General features: G+C 44.2%; 1 protein-coding gene across 1 annotated transcript in view; it reads left to right on the forward strand.

The window, feature by feature from the left end:
• Positions 1 to 21447, forward strand: part of BBOX1 (gamma-butyrobetaine hydroxylase 1) — a 267776-nt gene that overhangs the window by 237064 nt on the left and 9265 nt on the right. The window contains exon 7 of the mRNA XM_073659436.1: positions 15953 to 16119. Coding sequence (XP_073515537.1) covers positions 15953 to 16119 — 167 coding nt within the window. The remainder of the gene's footprint in view (positions 1 to 15952; positions 16120 to 21447) is intronic.

Below are 21447 nucleotides of genomic sequence, written 5' to 3' on the forward strand. Positions count from 1 at the left end.
GGTACAGGAACTTACAGGGGCAGTTCCAGGAGCATCTGATAAAGCACAGGAAATGAGTGCAGCGGAAGAAACTCCTGTGACCGAAGAAGCCGTGGTATCTGAGGAACAACCCACCAGGAGGATGTCGACTCGAGAAGTGAGGAGGCCCGTGATGCTGACGTATGAGACACTTGGTGAACTGAGTCAAGTGCCAAGGACTGTCGACTGGAAACAGGTATCTCTGCCTGTGGACCAGGTAACCCCACTGGAGTGGTATTCACCACCGAGAGGCAGTATGGAAGATGTTGCGTGGTGGAAAGACTTGTTTTTATGCTTTGATTTTCCTTAAAAGACTTTGTAGAAACAAAGAACTGTTAAGGTCTAGTGAGAGAGAGAGCTGGTTGAAGACGTACGAAAAGCTGCAGCTGAAGAGACGCTGATTGTGTTAATTGTTTATTTCTTACAGGAGTATTACAAGAAAAAGGTCATAGAATAGGTTGTTATAAATGTTATGCCAATTTGTATATAAAGTTACTCAACTTTCACCACTGTCTCAGAATTGGTCAGATTGACCAATTAAGACAAATGTTGAGGATGACATTCAAAAAGGAGGGAAGAGTGTGACTTGCAGAAGTAGTGCTGTTGCTTCAAAAGCATCCAGCAGCTGTTACAAATAACACAAGCACAGGAGACAGGAAGTGTTGTGCTTCAGAAACATCCAGCAACTAGAGGAGTTAACACAGTCAGAGGAGACAGGGAGTGTTTTAGCAGAGCCCCAGGGGGATTGTAGGGAACTTGTTATTGTAGTCTGGCTGAAGCTGAAGAGAAAGGTGGTGTGTAATCTGGATCTGACAGAAGGCAACTGAACAGGATTTAGATCAGGAGAGAAACTAAACACAGGTCATATAAACTCCCTGAACTATCAGTGCAGAGTATTATCGGGCAAGAAGATAAGGACTGGAAGGAATTGTGTCACAGGATTTCCCTCATCAAACCGTCCCCCCTCCATCTCCATGCAGGATAAAGAATGCTGTGTACTATTGCATCCTTGTGAAGGAAAAACCTGTGGTTGTGTATGCATAGAAGTGTGCTGCTAAGCGATCTAATCTATGCTGAATTATGCTACTGAAGAGACTGTAATACTGTGCCTTGTGAAGAAACTACTGAATTGTTACTGGAGCCGGTTGCTCAAGAAACTCAGACTGTACTGTAATGAAGATTGTTGCTGTAATATCCCTGAATTGCACTGGCCGTGCTTCAGATTAAATTCCACTGTTAAACTATTGAAAAAGACTCTTGTCAGATGTGTCTGGTCAGCAACTGAATCTATTGTGTGCCTGAGAGAAGCTGCAGCCTTTGGCCACCCTGAGTAACAGTTCCCCTAGGATTCCAAAGAATTCATGAAACCGGTCTCGCCCTATCTGTACCTAGCGGCGTGCGTGTAACAACTGCCACAGGGAAAACATAGCCACCACAAGGAATAACATGATTGTCTGTGTACACAACAAGCGAATTGTCTCTTCAGAGAGGAAGAAGACTTGAACTCTACTACCACCTATTGGAAGTAGCAATCCTAAAAGTCAATATTGACCCTTTAATGAGGTTTGCCATATTACTTAGGATAAAAAGCAAACCAAAATCTCGATTTACAGATACGTGTTTCAGGCGTTGCCCCTCCTCAGTGCAAAGCATGAGATCTGTTTTGGCTGTATGAGAGACATCTGACTTGGGTCTACATGGTAACATTTCTCTTTTTGGAGAGTACCTTTCCTGACATGCTAGGGTAAAGAGGCTGATAGGCCATGCCTGTAGACCCAAGTCAGAGGTCTCTCATACAGCCAAATCAGATCTCATGCTTTTCACTGAGGAGGGGCAACGCCTGAAACACATATTTGTAAATTGAGATTTGAGAAGTGTGACAGAACACTTGTGAAACACTTTGTAGTGGCTGTCTACAATGTACAAGAGATGAGGGTCCAGAACAAAAAACCTCCCCTTAATAATTCAGTATTCCTTAATTGGGTACATGAAAATGGGTTTTCTGAACCCAAGTATCCTTTTAAAATCAACAACTGGAGCGGAAAAGGATTGGGCTACCAAAGAAATGGACACTAAAGCCCAGATCATAAATGGTTTGGACACTAGCATACTTCCCAACATGAATTCTTGTTAGAGGAAGGTAGTGATAAATCTGAAACCAATCTATCCGGCTCAAAAACTTTTTAGAAACCTACATTTTAGAGATCTTTGAAGAAGCCACTCAACTTGTGTGGTAGTTTTTAATAGTCAATCACACTAAGAAAAGACCAATAGGAAATTTGGAAAGTTTACATCTGGGGTTTAAGATGTTGAACAGCAGAGATTGGAACAATAAACTACTGGAGACCTGAAATTGGGTTCTGAAACTTTGGATATCAGTGTTTGGTCCACTAAAGACTAGAAAATTTGGACAATAGGAAACATTTTTCCTTTGAAGCCAAATGAGTTTATTCTGCTTAGAGATATTAGATACAAAACAGGTTGATTTGGATACTCCAACATCATATAAACTGGAAATAGGAACATATGAGGAGAACCAAGAAATTCTGCCACATAGCATGAAAACCATAGTTCTTATAATTTTGTTGCTTTATTTCAAAGCTTAGTCTAAACAAAGATGAATCACATATAGAAAATTCTGAAGATTATTTTTCCTTTCAAAGCTATCAAAAACTGGAAAGCATATAAAATAATATGCTATGGGTCAAAACTTGAACAATCTGTTCAAAAAGTATAGATTCATATCTATAAATCCCACCAAGGACAACATCTGCAAGGAGTTTGTATGTTCTCCCCATGTTTTTGTAGGTTTCTTCCGGGTCCTTCCTACACTCCAAAGACATACTGATTGGGAATTTAGATTGTGAGCCCCAATGGGGACAGTGATGATAATGTATTTAAAGCGCTGTGGAATGAATGGCGCTATATAAGTGAGTAAAATAAATATATAAAATATACCGAAAACCATGGTAATGTAAGCAAACCATACTTCAAAAGAATGGTGAGATACACGGGCACTCCCAGCGACATACAACCTACAAAGAAAATGAAGTAACTAAGCCCCATAGAAAGTCATAACAGAAAGAGAAAATGATTTCAGATAAAAAAAATCTATTTTATTAGTATATAAATTGAAAAAGGAGATAAGAACAAATTCTCCTGAATAGGCAAGGATAATTAAAATAATTGGTCATAAGTGAATACAATACAAGAGCAGGAAGACGGCCAAGCAGGTACGCAATGGAAAGCAAGGGAGATGGTAATAATAAATACACACAGTAATGTAATTGAATGATACAGACTCTAGATACAGTCAGATACAAATATATGCATGCTAACCCTAGCAACACCAAAGGGAAGTCCCTATTTAACATGCACAGAGTCCAGAAAATCTCCAAAGGTAGTCAGGATAGCATTGACCCGGGAGAGAGAGTAACACTGCATGTAGACAAATCACCACTTACCCACAGCTGTTAGGACAGGTGTCACTCTGAAGCCCCGAAGGCGCGTCTACAATGCACCCCAAGGAAGCCTACGTGAAACGGGCGCTGGGGCTTCAGGGTGACACCGGTCCCAACAGCTATGGGTGAGTGATGATTTGTATACATACAGTGTTAATCTCTCTCTCCGGTCAGTACTATCCTGACTACCTTTGGAGATTTTGTGGACTCTGTGCATGTTAAATAGAGACTTCCCTTTGGCATTGCTAGGGTTAGCACACATATAGTTAATATTTGACTGTATCTAGAGTCTGTATCATTCAACTATATTGCTGTGTGTATTTATTATTACCATCTCCCTTGCTTTCCATTGCGTACCTACTTAGCTGTCTCCCTGCTCTTGTGTTGTCTTCACTTAAGACCCATTATTTTAATTGTCCTTGCCTATTCAGGAGAATTTGTTCTTACCTCCTATTTACAATTGATATACTAATAAACTTGATTTTTTTATCTGAAATCATTTTCTCTTTCTGTTATGACTTTCCATGGGGCTTAGTTACTCCATTTTCTTTGTAGGTTGCTGTTCAGAAAGTATGTATCTAGGGCAGAATTTGTGGACATATAGCATATCAAGCAAAATTCTCTAAAACCAAAGCAATGAACATGTTAATCGATATTATGAAGTAGAAACATAAGATGCTAGTCAGTAACCACAACTGGTCTACTTTTCTCTGAAGACTAAAGATTGTTAATTACAGCTAATTAGAGGCATATGTGACACTGGGCACTTTAAATTTGGGACAGAACCGTGACCTGCCTTAGGATATACTGGCTGCTATACAATTGTATAAGCTTTGAGGAACCTCAATGCTCTGATTTAATTAGTGCTACCCTACTCAATTACTTTCATGCCAGTGTTCACTAAAAATCATTTGTCGCATTTAAGAAGGACTGTGATTAAATGTAAAGTCAAGTTTCATTATAGTAAAAGTCCCTGAGTCCATTGATGCAGCGTTTAAGCCTTGTCACTATCTAATCAAGTAGAAAGTGGTTTTGTTGTTTGGGAGAAAACTCATGTCCATCATTAACCTAAGTTTGAATTTTTAAAGTTTCTTGGTTATGGGTAACCAAGTCATATACCAGTCATAATCTGAAAAATTTTCTTAATGGGTCAAACGAACATTGAGATGACCAAGTCTTCATCAAATCATTCAAAGTCAAACCAAAGAAAATCAATTTAGAAATTTTCATCCCTTCCATCAGCATCTTACTTTCTGCAGGAAATAGCCTTAAAATAGGATCGAATTGATTTTCCATAAATTATTCCATTTGGCTGGTGACAGTTCAATAACTAGACAACTAGACAATCATATACTGGTGTATCGGAGAGAGGGAATTGGATATTGGTTTTACTTCCCAATTACAAAAAAGTGATTTTTTTTTGTCCACCAATTCTCTATGATTGAGAATACCATGACGTCGCCTACTGTATATGTTCTTCATTAAGTAGTATTTTGTCTACCTTTTGTGGTTTTATGCCGATGGGGAAGGGATGGTGGCAAAAATCATGCATGACCTTGCCCTTTTTTCTCCTCTGTGACTAGCTCTTTCCACTTAGATAGTCTCAGTGATCACTCTATTAGGCCAGGGGCGGACTTACCATTGGTGTAACCTGTTCAGCTGCACAGGAGCTCAAGAGTGAAGAGGGCCACATCTAGCACCAAAGCAGGAAAAATTTGTATACTGATAAATTATTGGACTGCAAAGGGCCCATATATTATTCTTGCATGTGGCACACCATTTTAGGACTCATAGTACACATCAATTCCAAATCCCTTTTTTGCAGCAGCTTGCACCTTAACAAAAAAAAAGTGGTCACAAACTGTCCCATTTTTAGGGACCCCCAATAATCAGCTCTAATCTGAAGGAAAAAAAATCAGCAGTAAAGTATTAATTTTCCATGCACTGCTATCACAGGGGAAGTTAAAGGGTTTATCCAGTGTAAAATGAAAAGTCTGCGGTTACTGTGTGACTGCAGACTTTTGAATACTTCCAGTGCACACACTGTGCACTGCGGGGATTTGCCGTTCTCTGACCCGGGAAAGACAGTCATGTATGCGATATACATCCACCTGGGCAGAACCCTTCAAGTGAGCACGCCCTTGCTTAATGCACTTGTGCGTGTGCTGGGAGGATTCAAAAGTCTGCAGTCACACAGAGTGACTGCAGATTTTTCATTTTAGACTGGACAACCCCTTCAAGCCTTACACGATACCTATTCAAATTGTTGTGTTTAAGTGATACAGGTAGTGTTGAGCCACCCCCGTAGTGTTCGAGTTCGGTTCGGTTCGTCGAACACCCGTGTGTTCGCCGAACTGTTCGTCGAACTGTTCGTCGAACACCTTCGAACACCGTTAAAACCAATGGCAGGCAAACAAAAACACATAGAAACACATAGAAAACACCTTCAAAGGTGTCCAAAAGCTGGCAAACTGCTCAGAAGACATAACTAACACATGGAAAAGTGACAAGTACATATAGTCATGCGAAAATAAAAGAGGTGGAGGAGTAAAAGGAGGGGGAGACACAGATATAGGCATGTCATGCCCTTCTAAAATCCAAAAAGTGAGAAGCCGACACGGCCAGTCCGCTCCTGCCCGTGCCACCTCCGTGTCGCCGGGTTTGTGCCAGAGCCGCGGTGAACCCTGACGGCCAGCCCCCCTCTCCCAATACTGGTGCCTGTCCGCTGGTGGGTCGAGCGAGCCCCCCTGTGGTGGAGGCAGCTCTAAGCTTTTTAATTTAAATTGTCTCTCTAATTTGAATGAATACACTTTAAATCCATTTACAAGGATCTATTGGAGGGCAAGTCTCATGCCAGCAGCCGCGGTAATTCCAGCTCCAGTAGCGTCCACTAAAGCTGCTGCAGTTAAAAAGCTTTTATAAGGATCGAGCTCGGCTGTCCACCGCAAGGCATCCTACTGCCAGTCCCAGCCCCTATGCCTTGGGGTGCCTCCTGATGCTCTTCACTAAGTATCCCATGGTCCCGAAGCATTTCCTTTGAAAAAATTAAGTGTCTAAACTACAGGTGGTGCAGCTTGCTTAACAGCCGGGATAATCCGCTTACTAGCAGACACTGCTACTAGGCACAAAGTATTTCCTGGGCTAGATGCAGTTAAAAATTTGTAATTAGATACTCTCGTTGGATGCTGAGAAAGCATTCCATAGAGTCTCCTGGCACGCCATATATGATTCTCTTAAAAAGCTTGGGGTAGGGGTCTAGGGGACCCTTTTATAGCCAAAATCTCGGCCCTGTATCGCAATACGTCACCTAGGCTGAAGATAAATGGAACTGTAGCACCCTGAGGGCTCGGTTGCTAAAGACGTATTGCACCTCACCCAGAGGTGTGATATCTCACTCTCAGGTAAGGATGGAGTGTGGATCAGGACCCGACACCTGCATGCATTACACCACATTGCCGTGGGGCAGGGTGACCAATATGCCTCTGAGATGGGCACGACAGTCCCTGTCCCTGGCTGGAGTGGGGGGAGGGAACACTGAGTAAGGGGAACCCTGTAGTGCAGGAGCAGGGAGGAAGCAGTTCCTGGGTGCATTGAGAAGGGAGTATAAAAGGTGGGCACCATCTTAGTTCAGTGCAGAGAAGTCTGAGCAGAAGTGGCAGGGAGCAGGGGCTCTGCATGAGCTCTGCTCCGGAGGCGGGCCTAGTAACAGAGGCCCAGGCCTGGAAGAGGGAGAAGGAAGGAAGAGGAGCGGAGAAGGCTCCAGGAACGAGGAATGAAGGGATCCCAGGGGTGCGGACGGGCGAGTCGCCACCGCACGCCCGAATCCACCTGCGTGGAGGGGTCAGGCCAAAGGGGGAGACCGGTCCCCGAACTAGTGGAGGCAGGAAACGACCCTCAGCTAGAAACCGGAGGCTCTGACATTTTATGTGGCGCAGCCCCTCGCTACACCCGCTAGGAAGGCACCACATAGGGTCAGGGAAACTGGCGCCAAGTTTACCAAGAGGAGGCCCGAGGCAGCCGGACAGAAGTGTTGGTAAGAAAGGCCAGACAAAGGACACACAAAGGGGGTCCTGTGAAGTGCTCCAAAGTTATCTGGGAGTTGTCTGAGCCCCTCACCTGGTGAGCACAGTACGACGTGGGCAGCCGTTACCTGCAGACGTGGTCTGGATAATAAGAACTGTGAGTAAAGGCCCTGAACTGCATCACTGACTCCGTGTCGTTACTGCTGCTGCCCTGCACCATCACCCCCATCCTCCGCATACACTGCCCTGAGGCTATACTCCTCCCGTGGGGAGTTATGCTACGCTCTGCTGCACCCACAACACCAGCCTCAGTGGTCTGCCCTGTAGCGGCGGTTCACTCTTACCGCAATCCACGGGTGGCGTAGTCGGACATTTAAACATGAAAACCACATAAATAGTTCCGCCACTGGTTTGACCGCCCTGAGCCACGGAACTGGGTCGCCGCCACGAAGACTACAACCACCAGCATCCACCAAAAAGGGTCCGGCTCCGGGTGTCCCAAGGCCCAGGGGGTGCGTCAGAACATTTTCATCACCTTTCACAATCACCAATGGGACAAGGCAGTGATGTCCTCTGTCCCCTCTCTTATACATCCTAGTGACGGAGCACCTGCTCTCATCAATTCGCCATAACCCCAATATTAGGTGGATTGAGGTGGGAGGCACCGAGTACAAGTGCTCTCTATTTGCTGATGATGTCCTAGTATATATCACTCAATCACATATATCCATCCATGCTGTTATGGCTGAAATAGATCACTTTGTTACATGGTAAAATTTTAAAATCAATGCAGCGAAGTCTGAGGCCCTCGATGTCTCCCTCCCCAAATCCATATAGGATTCCATCCAGTCCAACTTTCCCTTTGCCTGGCCCTCACAGGGTATCAAATACTTAGGAATTCCTATTCATAGAGACCTCTCCCATCTATGTTATCTTAATTTTGGGCCCTTTATTGAACAACTCCATACAGACCACGGTTGGCAAGTTAGAACTGTAAGATTCACTATGTGAACCACTGGTGTTTTGTGGAAAAGCACATGTACACTGCGTTCCAAATTATTATCCAAAAAGTGTTTAGGAGTGATAAGGGAAGAATTTGTTTGTTTGTCAGTTAAACTCATTGATGGTGATGTGTGTCAGGGCTCTTTATATCACTGTAAGCAATTGCAGACACCTGTGCTAATTAGTTTGGCAGGTGTGTCCAATGAAAGGCAAGACTACTTAAGAAGGCTCTCTCACATTATTAAGCAGCCTACATTTTCTGCCAAAATGGGAAAGAAAAAGGATGTGTCGGCTGCTGAGAAGCAACAAATTGTGGAGTGTTTAGGTCAAGGCATGACTACAATCAACATTGTGCGATGATCAGGATGAAGTGTCCTGGCAATCAAGAAGTATGTAGCTGATTCACAGTACACACGTGTGCGTGCTGATAAGGGCAAATTGAGGACTCTTTCCTACAGGCAATTACGTCAGGTTGAAAGAGCAGCGGCAAAAAAGCCTTGTCATAGCAGCAGACAAGTTTTTGAAGCTGCTTGTGCCTCCAACGTCCCCCGAACAACAAGATGCAGGGTCCTTCAGAGGTTTGCAGCTGTGCATGCGCCATCCTGTCGACCTCCTCTATCCACTTCACACAAGCAGAAACGGCTCCAGTGGGCCAAACATTACATGAAGACTGATTTCAAAACTGTTTTGTTCACGGATGAGTGCCGTGCAGCGCTCGATGGTCCAGATGGATGGAGTGGAGGATGGCTGGTTGATGGACACCCCACGCAAACACGGCTACAGCGCCAACAAGGAGGAGGTGGAGTAATGTTTTGGGCTGGAATCATGGGGAGAGAGATTGTCGGCCCCTTTAGGATCCCTGAAGGCGCTAAAGATGAACTCCATAATGTATGTGGATTTTCTCAAACAGCACTTCCTGCCATGGTTCAAGAAGAAGAACCGTGTATTTCACAGCAAGATCATTTTTCTGCATGATAATGCACCATCTCATGCTGCACATAAAACATCTGCATCTCTGGCTGATATGGGCATAAAAGGGGACAAACTTATGGTGTGACCCCCATGCTCCCCTGACCTCTACCCCATTCAGAACCTTTGGAGCATCATTAAAAGGAGTGTCTATGATGGCGGGAGGCAGTTCACATCTAAGCAACAGCTCTGGGAGGGTATTCTGTCCTCATGCAAAACAATTGAAGCAGAAACCATCCAAAACCTGACAAATTCAATGGACGAGAGAGTTCAGAAGCTCCTTTCGAACAAGGGGTCCTATGTGAAAATGTAACATCACCTAGAATAAAGTTTTGAGTTGAAAACTGTTTGATTTCAGTTTCTGACAACCTGCTAATGCTTATAATTTCAAAAATGACCATTTTTTTGGTCTTTATTAAAATGAAAAGGTTGATCGAAAAGTTTGGGGGATCTAAGAGTGTGGCAACCCAGTAGTCATGATTACTTCGAATTCTGACAATATGAGGGTCATGCTGCAGGTAGTGCAGCAAGAAGGCACTTATGTGCCTTGCGCATCTCGGAGCCCCAAAATTATTTTCCGGGCTAGATGCAGCTAAAAATTATTTTTAATTTTAAATCTGGTGAAGCTTTAGTATAGATGGCCTAATAGGATCAGTGCTGCACACTGCTACAAAGCCCAAATTATTTTCCAGTCAAGATACAGATAAACATGATTAGTAATTTGAAAGCTTAAAACGGTTGGTAGGGTGATTTTAACCAATCATCAAGCTTTTACTCTCCCCAGGATGACACAGGGGTAGAAAAGTCGTTTCGGATCCATGATTTGTTCATCTTTATGAACGTGAGTCTGTCTACATTATCAGTGGAGAGCCGCGTGCGCTTATCTGTCAGCACACCACCAGCAGCGCTGAACACACGTTCAGACAGAACGCTGGCTGCGGGGCATGACAAGATCTCCAAGGCGTAAGTGGCTAGCTCCGGCCATTTATCCAGATTGGAAGCCCAAAAAGAGCAAGGGTCCAGTGACACAGTCGTGGCTTCAATGTTTACTTGGAGATACTCCTGTACCATCGTCTCTAGGCGTTGACTATGTGTCAGACTTCTTGTCTCCTGTGGCCTTGCAAAGGATGGGCTAAAAAAGTGGTGAAATGATTCCGCAAAATTGATGTTACCAGCAGATACTGTGGTTCTGTTACGGTTTGAGTGCTGAACACTTGACGGTCCCACGGTTGGCAAGTTGGAACTGTGAGATTCACTACGTGCACCACTGGTATTTTGTGGAAAAGCACATGTAAGATTCTGCAACAGTCTCTGCTGATACTCCTGCATGCGTGCATCCCTTTCTATGGCAGGAATAATTTCTGCAAATTTACTTTTGTACCGGGGATCTAACAGTGTGGCAACCCAGTAGCCAGGATTATTTCTAATTCTCACAATTCGAGGGTCATGTTGCAGGTAGTGCAGCAAGAAGGCACTCATGTGTGTTGCGCATCCAGGAGCACCAAGTCCCTGTTGTGTTGGTGGCGAGGTAACAATCATGCTTCCTTCCTCTGTCCTCTCCCCCCAACCTCGCACAACAGAAATGTGATCAAGGTCTCCCTCATCTGATGAGTCTTCCATCAGTTCGTCCTCCACTTCTTCCTGGGCTCCTGCACCTTCCTCACTAGTTTGGCTGCTACCATGCGCCCTGGTAAAACCATCTCCCCCACCCTCACATGCCTGCCGCCTTGGTGCTGCCGACCGTCTGGACCTTGCAGATGTTAGCCCTTCCGCATACAACTCCTCCTCCTCTACTTCCTCCACCTCCTCTTGTGCCACCACCTGACTCCGAATTCTGTTTAACATGTGCTCCAGCATGTAAATCACCGGAATAGTCATGCTGATAATGGCATCGTCAGCACTAAACATCTTCGTCGCCATTTCAAAACTGTGCAGAAGGGTGCATAGGTCCCTGATCTGAGACCACTCCTCCAGCGTGATTTGCCCCACCTCTGAATCTCGTTGGCCCAGGCTATACGTCAGAACGTATTGCACCAGGGCTTGTCGGTGCTGCCACAGTCGCTGCAACATGTGCAGAGTTGAATTCCACCGGGTAGGCACATCGCATTTTAGCCGGTGAAGTGGCAGGCCCAACGACTTCTGTAGAGATGTAAGTCGCTGAGCTGCGGGATGCGAACGGCGGAAGTGAGCACACAGCGACCGTGCCCTCTGCAGAAGGCCATCTAGTCTGGGATAGTGGGCTAAAAATTGCTGGACAACCAGGTTCAACACGTGAGCCATACAAGGCACGTGTGTGACATTGCCCCGGCGAAGGGCCGCACCCAGGTTTGCAGCATTGTCGCACACGGCCTTCCCTGGTTTCAGGTCCAGTGGAGACAACCATTCATGAAATTGGTTCTCCAGAGCTGACCACAACTCCTCAGCTGTGTGACTCACATTTCCCAGACATTTCAATGTAAAAACCGCCTGATGACGTTGAGCCCTACTGCCAGCATAGTAAGGAGGTGTGCAGGATCCCTTCTGCGCAGTTAGAAAGCTTGTGGCATGACCAGACAGGCTTTGGGTGCAGGTGGAAGACCGAGAGGAGGTTGAGGAGGCAGAAGCAGTGGAGGAACTTTGACATAAAGAGGATTGACGCACAACTCGTGGGGACGGCAAGACTTGGACAGCAGCCCCTTGTCCTGCTGTCACCATAGTTACCCAGTGCCCAGTCAGCGACATGTAACGCCCCTGTCCATGCCTACTCGTCCAAGTGTCTGTGGTGAAATGCACCCTGTCACACACAGAGTTTCTCAAAGAAGCGGTGATGTTGTGTGAGACATGCTGGTGGAGCGCAGGCACACCTTTCTTTGAGAAGTAGTGCCGACTGGGCATCTGGTACTGGGGCACTGCGACGGACATAAGGTCTCGAAAATCCTCTGTGTCCACCAGGCGGAAAGGCAGCATTTCTGTAGCCAAGAGCTTGCAGATGGTGAAATTCAACCTCTTAGCTTTCTCATGGCTAGGAGGAAATGGTCTTTTACTTGTCCACATCTGAGGGACCGAGGGCTGGCTATTGTGCTTAGACGGGGTTGATAAGGGTGTCCCCGGCAAACTGCCGGTCTGTGAGGAAGATGCAGGCGGACATGTTAGGTTGCCTTGATCCAAAGGTGGTGCTATCGATGTCGGACAGCGCTCAACACCAGCTGGTGTTACCACCTCCAAAGAAAATGATGACCTGCCAATCACGCTGGCTGTTGCGGGTAAAGAGGTGGCAGGTCTGCGCCCCAAAACAGGTGTGACTGCTGTCCCCCCAGTCACAGAGGATGAAGAGGCCGCGGATGCACAAGATATGGCAGACGGTGATTGGCCCGGCCGGCTAGGCCGCATTGTAGCACACTGAGCTTCCCACTGCAACTTATGCTTCATGTCCATGTGCCGGTTCATGCATGAAGTACTCAAACTATGTATTTTTTGGCCTCTACTTAACTTTTGCTGACAAATGTTACAGATAACACGAGTTGGGTCATCTTTATCGATCTGAAAAAATGCCCAGGCTATGCAAGGCTTAGCACCCATGCGACCTGAAGAGCCACCACGACTTGTGGTGAGAGGCAGAGTTGTGTTTGAGGATGCAGTTGTTGACGTGCTTCCAGTACTACGTCTCTGTCCAGGAAGGCGCAACCTGACCTCGTCGTCACTAGCATCTTCCTCCACCTCCTCTGCTGACCTCATCTCTTGGCTGACTGTGGGTTGACAGTAAGTGGGATCTCCGACCTCATCATCATCACCCTGTGCGTTATCACACCCGTCGTCCTCAGAGCCAACCTGTTCCTGCCCTGACAAAAAACTAAAGTTGTCGCTCCAATCAGGTATTTGAGTCTTATCATCGTCTTCCTCATTGTCTCCACTAACAGGAGTTACAGTTTGGGAATGAGGGTCTACATTATGGTCAGAACCTTCTGCGTCTGGTCCTGGATCCGACTCATAAAGATTCTGGGCATCAGTGCAGATCATTTCCTCGTCTGGATTCACAGAAGCGCTGGAGTCGACCTCTGATTCCCAGGCTATAGTATGAGTAAACAGCTCTGCAGACTCAACCATCTGTTCTACCTCACACTCAGACGGGCAGCTGGAGATTTGGGAGCTGTGAGGAAGCAAGTGCGATTTGGGTGACACCTTTGAGGACTGGAGTATTTGTGATGTTGAAGTTGATGTGGAGGAGAGCCCACTTAAAGGAGCACTTGATATCCGTTGAAGCACCTGCTGTTTTTGTGCCTCATCTGGAATTTGTAGCGATTGGCGTGGCCGTAAGAAAGGGATCTTATCACATTGTCCGCTAAAAGAAGTAGACATTTTAGTTTGGCTGGAAGATGGTCTTTCTTCTGCACCTACCCCACGGACACAACCTTTTTTCCCCTTCCCAACACGCCTATTCCCCTTTCCACCAGCAGCAGGCCTTTTTCCACTCATTTTGGTGGTTAACTAATTCACAACTCTGGAGTTGTTTGCACAAAAAAACAATGGATGGTAACCGAGCAGAGCTGAGTGGCCAAACTGTGGTATTAGGCCAAAACTATTGGCTGGGTTAGATGCAGAAAAAAATTATTTTTAATTTGCAACCTGATGGGGGTCAGTATAGATGGACTAATAGACCAAGTCCCACACACCGCTAGAAGCCCAAATATTTTTTCAGAGCTAGATGCAGAAATTTTTTTTATTCAATTTGCAACCTGATGGAGGTCAGTATAGATGGACTAATAGACCAAGTCCCACACACTGCTAGAAGCCCAAATATTTTTTCAGAGCTAGATGCAGAAAAAAATTATTTTTAATTTGCAACCTGATGGAGGTCAGTATAGATGGACTAATAGACCAAGTCCCACACACTGCTAGAAGCCCAAATATTTTTTCAGAGCTAGATGCAGAAAAAAATTATTTTTAATTTGCAACCTGATGGAGGTCAGTATAGATGGACTAATAGAACAAGTCCCACACGCTGCTAGAAGCCCAAATATTTTTTCAGAGATAAATGAAGAAAAAAATTATTTTTAATTTGCAACCTGATGGAGGTCAGTATAGATGGACTAATAGACCAAGTCCCACACACTGCTAGAAGCCCAAATATTTTTTCAGAGCTAGATGCAGAAAAAAATTATTTTTAATTTGCAACCTGATGGAGGTCAGTATAGATGGACTAATAGACCAAGTCCCACACACTGCTAGAAGCCCAAATATTTTTTCAGAGGTAGATGCAGAAAAAAATTATTTTTAATTTGCAACCTGATGGAGGTCAGTATAGATGGACTAATAGACCAAGTCCCACACACCGCTAGAAGCCCAAATATTTTTTCAGAGCTAGATGCAGAAAAAAATTATATTCAGTTTGCAACCTGATGGAGGTCAGTATAGATGGACTAATAGAATGATGCTATGCCCAAAAGATTTTACTTCACTAGGTGCAGTAAAAAAATTGGTATTCTATACACAGGTGTTATATCTTGCAACACAGATAGGCTACTCCACTGACTAACACACTCTGCAATAGGCCAAAAAGGATTAGCTTTGCTAGATTCAGCCAAATGCTGTGAAAAAAACTTGCACAGCACTGGCACAGACCTGCCTGGCAAAAACTGATAGGAACTCATGTAACCTAGTCCTGAAAAGGACTCAAATTACAATTAGTCTTTACTCCCACAACCTATCTATTTAAGAGCACAGACCTCCCTGATAAAAGTCGTAGGAAATGCTGTAACCTAGTCCTTAAAAGGACTGCAATCACAACTATTCCCTACTCCCAAGCTATCTGTATATTTGTGCGAAAATTGGCTTGAAATTAACAAGGTATAGCGCACACAGCAACAGCGGTGCCGTCTAACACGCAGCTGCAGCAGTGAGAAAATGGTGGCGACGGGGAAAATGGCTTGGTCTTATAGGGCAAGGACATGTGACATACACTGCCAATCACACATGCCCTTGCTTGTGTGAAAAAAAGCACTTCGCTCCGTGTGTGCGCTGCTGATAGGCTGACAGATTGCACCTCCCCACTGCAAATGCGGGAAAGAGAAAAAAAAATGGAGATCTTCATTGTTCCTGCAGAGATCCATCCCCTGCCCCTCCCCCCGCCCCGCTGTACACTCAAACTGCGTATTAACATTAATTTTCATCATTACTGAGAAAAAATCCAGTTATGATTTTGGTGCACGAACAGTTATCGAACATAACCTCGAACAGCCGAATTTTTCTCAAATTGTTCGTGTTCGCCGACCGGCTCGAACACCGCCCAAAACAGCTCGAATTTGAGATTGGCGAACAGTTCGAGTAGAACAACGCTCATCTCTAGATACAGGTCAATCTTTATTCTGCCAGAGATAAGGATCCTAAAGAGAGGACCTCTGTATCAATTCAAAATTCATTAAACGAGTTTTTGAAAATGGGGTTTCCAAATTAAAAAATCTCTTTAAATGTATTTTAGACAATAACATTTCTGCTGTATTACAGATTGGACCCTAATGGTGATCTTCTGAGAATTAATTTCAACAATGCAACCAGGGACTCTATCCTTAATGTACCTGTTGAAAAAGTGCAACCATTTTACTCTGCTCTGAAGGAGCTTGTGGATTTGATGAATCAGCCAGAAAACACTTTTTATTACAAAATGAAACCAGGTCAGTAAAATCATTCATGTTTCATTCAGTGGAATATCCTTAAATGGGTATTCCCATCTCCAAGATCCTATCCCAATATATAGCAAATTAGAAATGTAGCATAGTTCTTCTGATAAGCTATGTCTCCGTGTGCAGGGTATTGCAATAGCGGATTCATTTTGTGAGGTAAAATATTGTTTAAAAACAGGCAGTGAAATGTTTTACCTCACAAAATGAATCCTCTGTGATCCCCAGCTGTAATACCTGTATACTCTTTTGCCCCCCCCCCCCCATGCCCAGGAGCTGTGGTATGTTCTGTACACGGTCAGACACAGACAATTTTTAAAATGAACTTTTGTTTGTGGAAAATCCCCTTTAAGGATGTTAGTCTTAGATCTTTAGAAGAATGGATGGCATGGGAAGGGTGATAGACTGAAATGAGGGAGGAGATTTAGGGCAGTGCTGAACCATGGAGCTCTTTTTGGGTGAGAGATACGTTTATATTGAACTCTGTAGCGGATGGGCAACCAGTGCAATGACTGGCACAGGGTAGAGGCATCGGTGTAGCAGTTGGAAAGGAATATGATTCTGGCTGCTGCATTCAGGACAGATTGTAGAGGGGAGAGTTTAGTAAAAAAAAAAAGTATGGTCAAACGTCGTTTCATGTAAAACCCCCACAGAAGACAATGAGGTATTCCCTACATCTGGAGAATAAAGGGTTCAATCTCCAGAGGAGAAAAGTCTCCTTAAGGCTGTGTGCCCATGATGCAGAAATGCTCAGGATTTTTTCCTGAGCGTTTCTGCATCACCCTGGCAGAAAAAGACGCATGCGGATTGTACATGCGTTTACCTGCCAGGGACATGCGGAAATGAAGCGTTATTCACTGACATTTCCGCATGTGGATTGACAAGAGCTTTCCAAGCGATTAGCATCACTTGGAATGTGCTTGTGACAACTAGGTCACACTATATAAATCAATGCAACCAGCATGGATTTATATAGTGTGACCCGAGAGAGTGTATATACTTACCCTCCGATGGCCCGCACTGGCTTGTTTCGCTCGGTCCCGGCTGCCGGCAGCAGTGAATTGAAAAAAGACCTGCCGACGTCAGCGTCGCGTGACCCGTCACATGACTCTGACGTCAGCGCAGGTCCTTCAATTCACTGCAAAGTGCTGGGAAGCAAGTAGGAGCGCAGCGCGGGACGACAGAAGGTAAATATACATTTATTTTATTCTTTTTTTACAGATTTTTTAATGGTACCTGGGTGTGGATGAGACTCTCCTCTCATCTACACCCGGGTACCGTTTGCACATTGGAACACGTGGATTACGCATCTACATATACAGTGATGCGTAATCCATGCGGTCTAATGCAAGTCAATGGTGGCGAAGACGCAGCACTTCCGCAAAATAATTGGTAGTGCTGCGTTTTTTCCGCAATGATAATCCGCAGCGGAAATTTCCGTAGCATGTGCACAGCACATGCGGATTATCATTGGGGAACATGGCAGACCTTCTACCATGCGTTTTTAATGCGTTTTTAATGCATTTCCGCAGCTGCAAAAATGCTGCGGAAACGCATTAAAAACGCATCGTGGGCACACAGCCTTACTATGATAACTATTAATATGTGGAATAGTCTACCTCAGGAGCTGGACACAGCAGGAACCGTGAATGTTTTAAGAAAAAAGGCTTAAATGCTTTGTTAGAAGAAAATGATTGTTTATATAAATGTGTAAAGCTGTTTTCTGAAAGTCTTCTTCCAGTAGAGAGTCAATTGGAATCAGAAGGGATTTTTAGGGCAAACTGGATTATGCATTGTGCTTGTACATAGGAAAGGATAAAGGGAAAGGGTCTATCAGTTGAATTCAATGGACGTGTCTTTTTTCAGCCATACTATGTGACTGTGTACATAAATATATGCAAGAATTAGTTTAATAAAAATACACGATTGTCAAAATGAGTAGTGTATGTTATCTGCGGAGTAGAGATCAGTGTTGTCTAATGTTACTTTTTGGAGTGTATAGGTAGAACATAGGAATAAACTGTGTTCTCTGTATGCCGGCTACAGGAAGATTAAACTATTGGCATCACAGCCAGTTTCAACCTTTCCTTTATAGGAAGGAATATAAACAAAACAGCACTTTTGCCACTGTTTTCACATTTTAAATGTTACATTATTCGCTATGCTGTACAAATATGGTATTAACTTTATTCTGTAGGTCTATACAATTATGACTATGACAAATATATGTACAGTAGTTTTATTTATGCTATATCATTTTTGTACATAGACTTTTTGAAGGAAAACATTTTTTTTGTGTCACCATATTTTGAGAGCCACAATCTTTACCAGTCAGCGAAGGGGTATGACAGCTTTTTTTTTTTTAAACATCGGTGTCATTTTGTATCACGCCATGAAATAATTTTAAAAAAATTGCCGTGGGGCTTCGCCCTATTTTTGTGTCCAGCCAGGTACAGCAGGCAGGAACGGGCTGCCCCCAACCACCAGCTGCCTGTTTGTACCTGGCCAGACACAACAATATAGGGAAGCCTTTTTTTTTTAAATTATTTCATGAATTTCATGAAATAATTAAAAAAAAAAAATACGTGGGGCTTCGCCCTATTTTTGTGTCCAGCCAGGTACATCTAGGCAGCTGGGGGCTGGAATCCGCAGCGCAGGGAGGCCCAAGCTTTCTGCCCCCAACCCCCGCTGCAAATTGCAGTCCGCAGCCACCTCAGAAAATGGCGCGTTCATAGAAGCGCCATCTTCTGGCGCTGTACCCAACTCATCCAGGGCCCTGGTGCGGTGGCTCACTGGGTAATAAAGGGGTTAGGACCAGCTTCAGCAGGAGAATTCTCCCACGCTGGGATGGCATGCTTGCGCTCTGCAGAGTCTCTGAAGGATGACAAGCTGGATGACAGCGTTCAGCTGCGATCCAGCCTGTCATCTCAATGCCATACTAGCGTGGGAGAATTCTCCTGCTCAAGTGCTGAGCGCAGGAGAATTTTCCCACGCTGTCAGTGACATGCATGAGGTGAGCTGAGTTCATTGGACATGACCTCGGCTGCGATCCAGCCTGTCATGTGAATGTAGCAGAGCTAGAGCCGTCGTGTGAACCATGGAAAGGTAAAGATGAGGTTGCTTTATTATTTTACTTTTATTGCAGAAGACATTGGCTTCAGCTGGAATGGGCGTGATGGTAAGTATGGTTTAATTTAGAACATTAAAAAATTGTGTGTTTATTTCAATTAAAGGACTTTATTCTGGGTGTTGTGTTTTTTTAAATACTTTACTAGAAATTCATGGCAGTCATGTCCAATATTGGCGTGACCCCATGAATTTCAGGCTTAGGGCCAGCTGATAATGCCAAGCTGGCCCTAACCCCTTTATTTTGGTTCATTTTGGTTTAATTGAGAACAATAAAGAATTGTGTGTTTATTTCAATTAAAGGACTTTATTCTGAGTGTTTGTGTTTTTTTTTAACTTTGACTATGGAGTTAGTAATGGGGGTGTCTTATAGACGCCTCTCCATTACTAACCTGGGCTTGATGTCAGCTGGCATTATAAGCTGACATCAACCCTAGCCCTATTACCCCACTGCCACCGCTACAGGGCAGTGGGAAGAGCGAGGCTAAGTGCCAGAATTGGCGCATCCTATGGATGCGCCATTTCTGGGGCGGCTGACGGCTGGTGTTTCTAGCCTGGGAGGGGGCCAATATTCATGGCACCCTTCCTGGGCTATTAATATCAGCCCCGAGCTGTCTGCCTAGCCTTTGCTAGCTATTTAAATGGGGGACCCCCCCAAAAAATGACGTGGGGTCCCCCATTTTAATAGCTAGCAAAGGCTAGGTATTCAGCTGGGGGCTGATATTAGTAGCCTGAGAAGCTCCGTGGGTATTACCCCCTTCCCAGGCTTCAAACATCTGCCCCAGCCGTCTGCTTAACTTCCGCTAGAGACTAAAATTACGGGGAACCCCACGCCAATTTTTTTTTAAATAAATCCTTTATTTTAACACTAAATGACAAGTACAGTAATCAACACTATCACTGTACTTCTTATATATGTGACTGACATGTTTCTATGTATCTAATATATGTGTGATGCTCTATTCTTTCTATTCTAAATTGTCGGGTACCGATGCTGAATTGCCGGCCGACTTTTTTAAAGAGACGGTGCATGAAAACACTATTATTTTTTTTAATAAATCCTTTAACACTAAATGACAAGTACAGTAAGCTGTGCGCTGCCATCCAGCTTGTCATCCTTCAGAGACACTACAGAGCGCAGGCATTATGGGAACCTCCGATTCCGGTATTCGATATTCTAAAAGTATCGGAACTCAGTATCGGAACTCCGATACCGCGAATATCGGTCGATACCCGATATTTCAGTATCGGAATGCTCAACACTAATAACAAGCTGTAATCTTTATTGATAACACTTTGGGATACATATGACTTTTGAATACTTATTATTTCATTATTTTTGTGAGATGAGATGACTTACAGATACTTCCATTTGTGTAAAGGGGTTCAATCTTAGCAAATGCTACTAAATACTAAAGGTTATTAAATATTAACATTTATTCTTATGGTATAGCCTGCTCACATAGCAGACAGTCTATTAATATATACTTCCTATAAGCCCCACAAATTTGCATGAGTTCAAACAATAGATGCCGATTTCTACTGAGAAACCACATATTGTTTAGGTAGATAACATACCACGCTCAGTTTGACAATCATGCCTTTTTCTGACATTAATGTATGTGCATATATATATATACAGTACAGACCAAAAGTTTGGACACACCTTCTCATTTAAAGATTTTTCTGTATTTTCATGACTATGAAAATTGTACATTCACACTGAAGGCATCAAAACTATGAATTAACACATGTGGAATTATATACTTAACAAAAAAGTGTGAAACAACTGAAGAACCTAGAATGTAAGACATATTTTCAAAGTAGCCACCTTTTGCTTTGATGACTGCTTTGCACACTCTTGGCATTCTCTTGATGAGCTTCAAGAGGTAGTCACCGGAAATGGTCTTCCAACAATCTTGAAGGAGTTCCCAGAGATGCTTAGCACTTGTTGGCCCTTTTGCCTTCACTCTGCTGTCCAGCTCACCCTAAACCATCTCGATTGGGTTCAGGTCTGATGACTGTGGAGGCCAGGTCATCTGGCGTAGCACCCCATCACTCTCCTTCTTGGTCAAATAGCCCTTACACAGCCTGGAGGTGTGTTTGGGGTCATTGTCCTGTTGAAAAATAAATGATGGGCCAACTAAACGCAAACCGGATGGAATAGCATGCCGCTGCAAGATGCTGTGGTAGCCA

The sequence above is a fragment of the Phyllobates terribilis genome, unplaced genomic scaffold, assembly GCF_046119375.1.
Source record: "Phyllobates terribilis strain yellow unplaced genomic scaffold, ASM4611937v1 Scaffold_13__5_contigs__length_258822181, whole genome shotgun sequence".
Lineage (NCBI taxonomy): Eukaryota > Metazoa > Chordata > Amphibia > Anura > Dendrobatidae > Phyllobates > Phyllobates terribilis.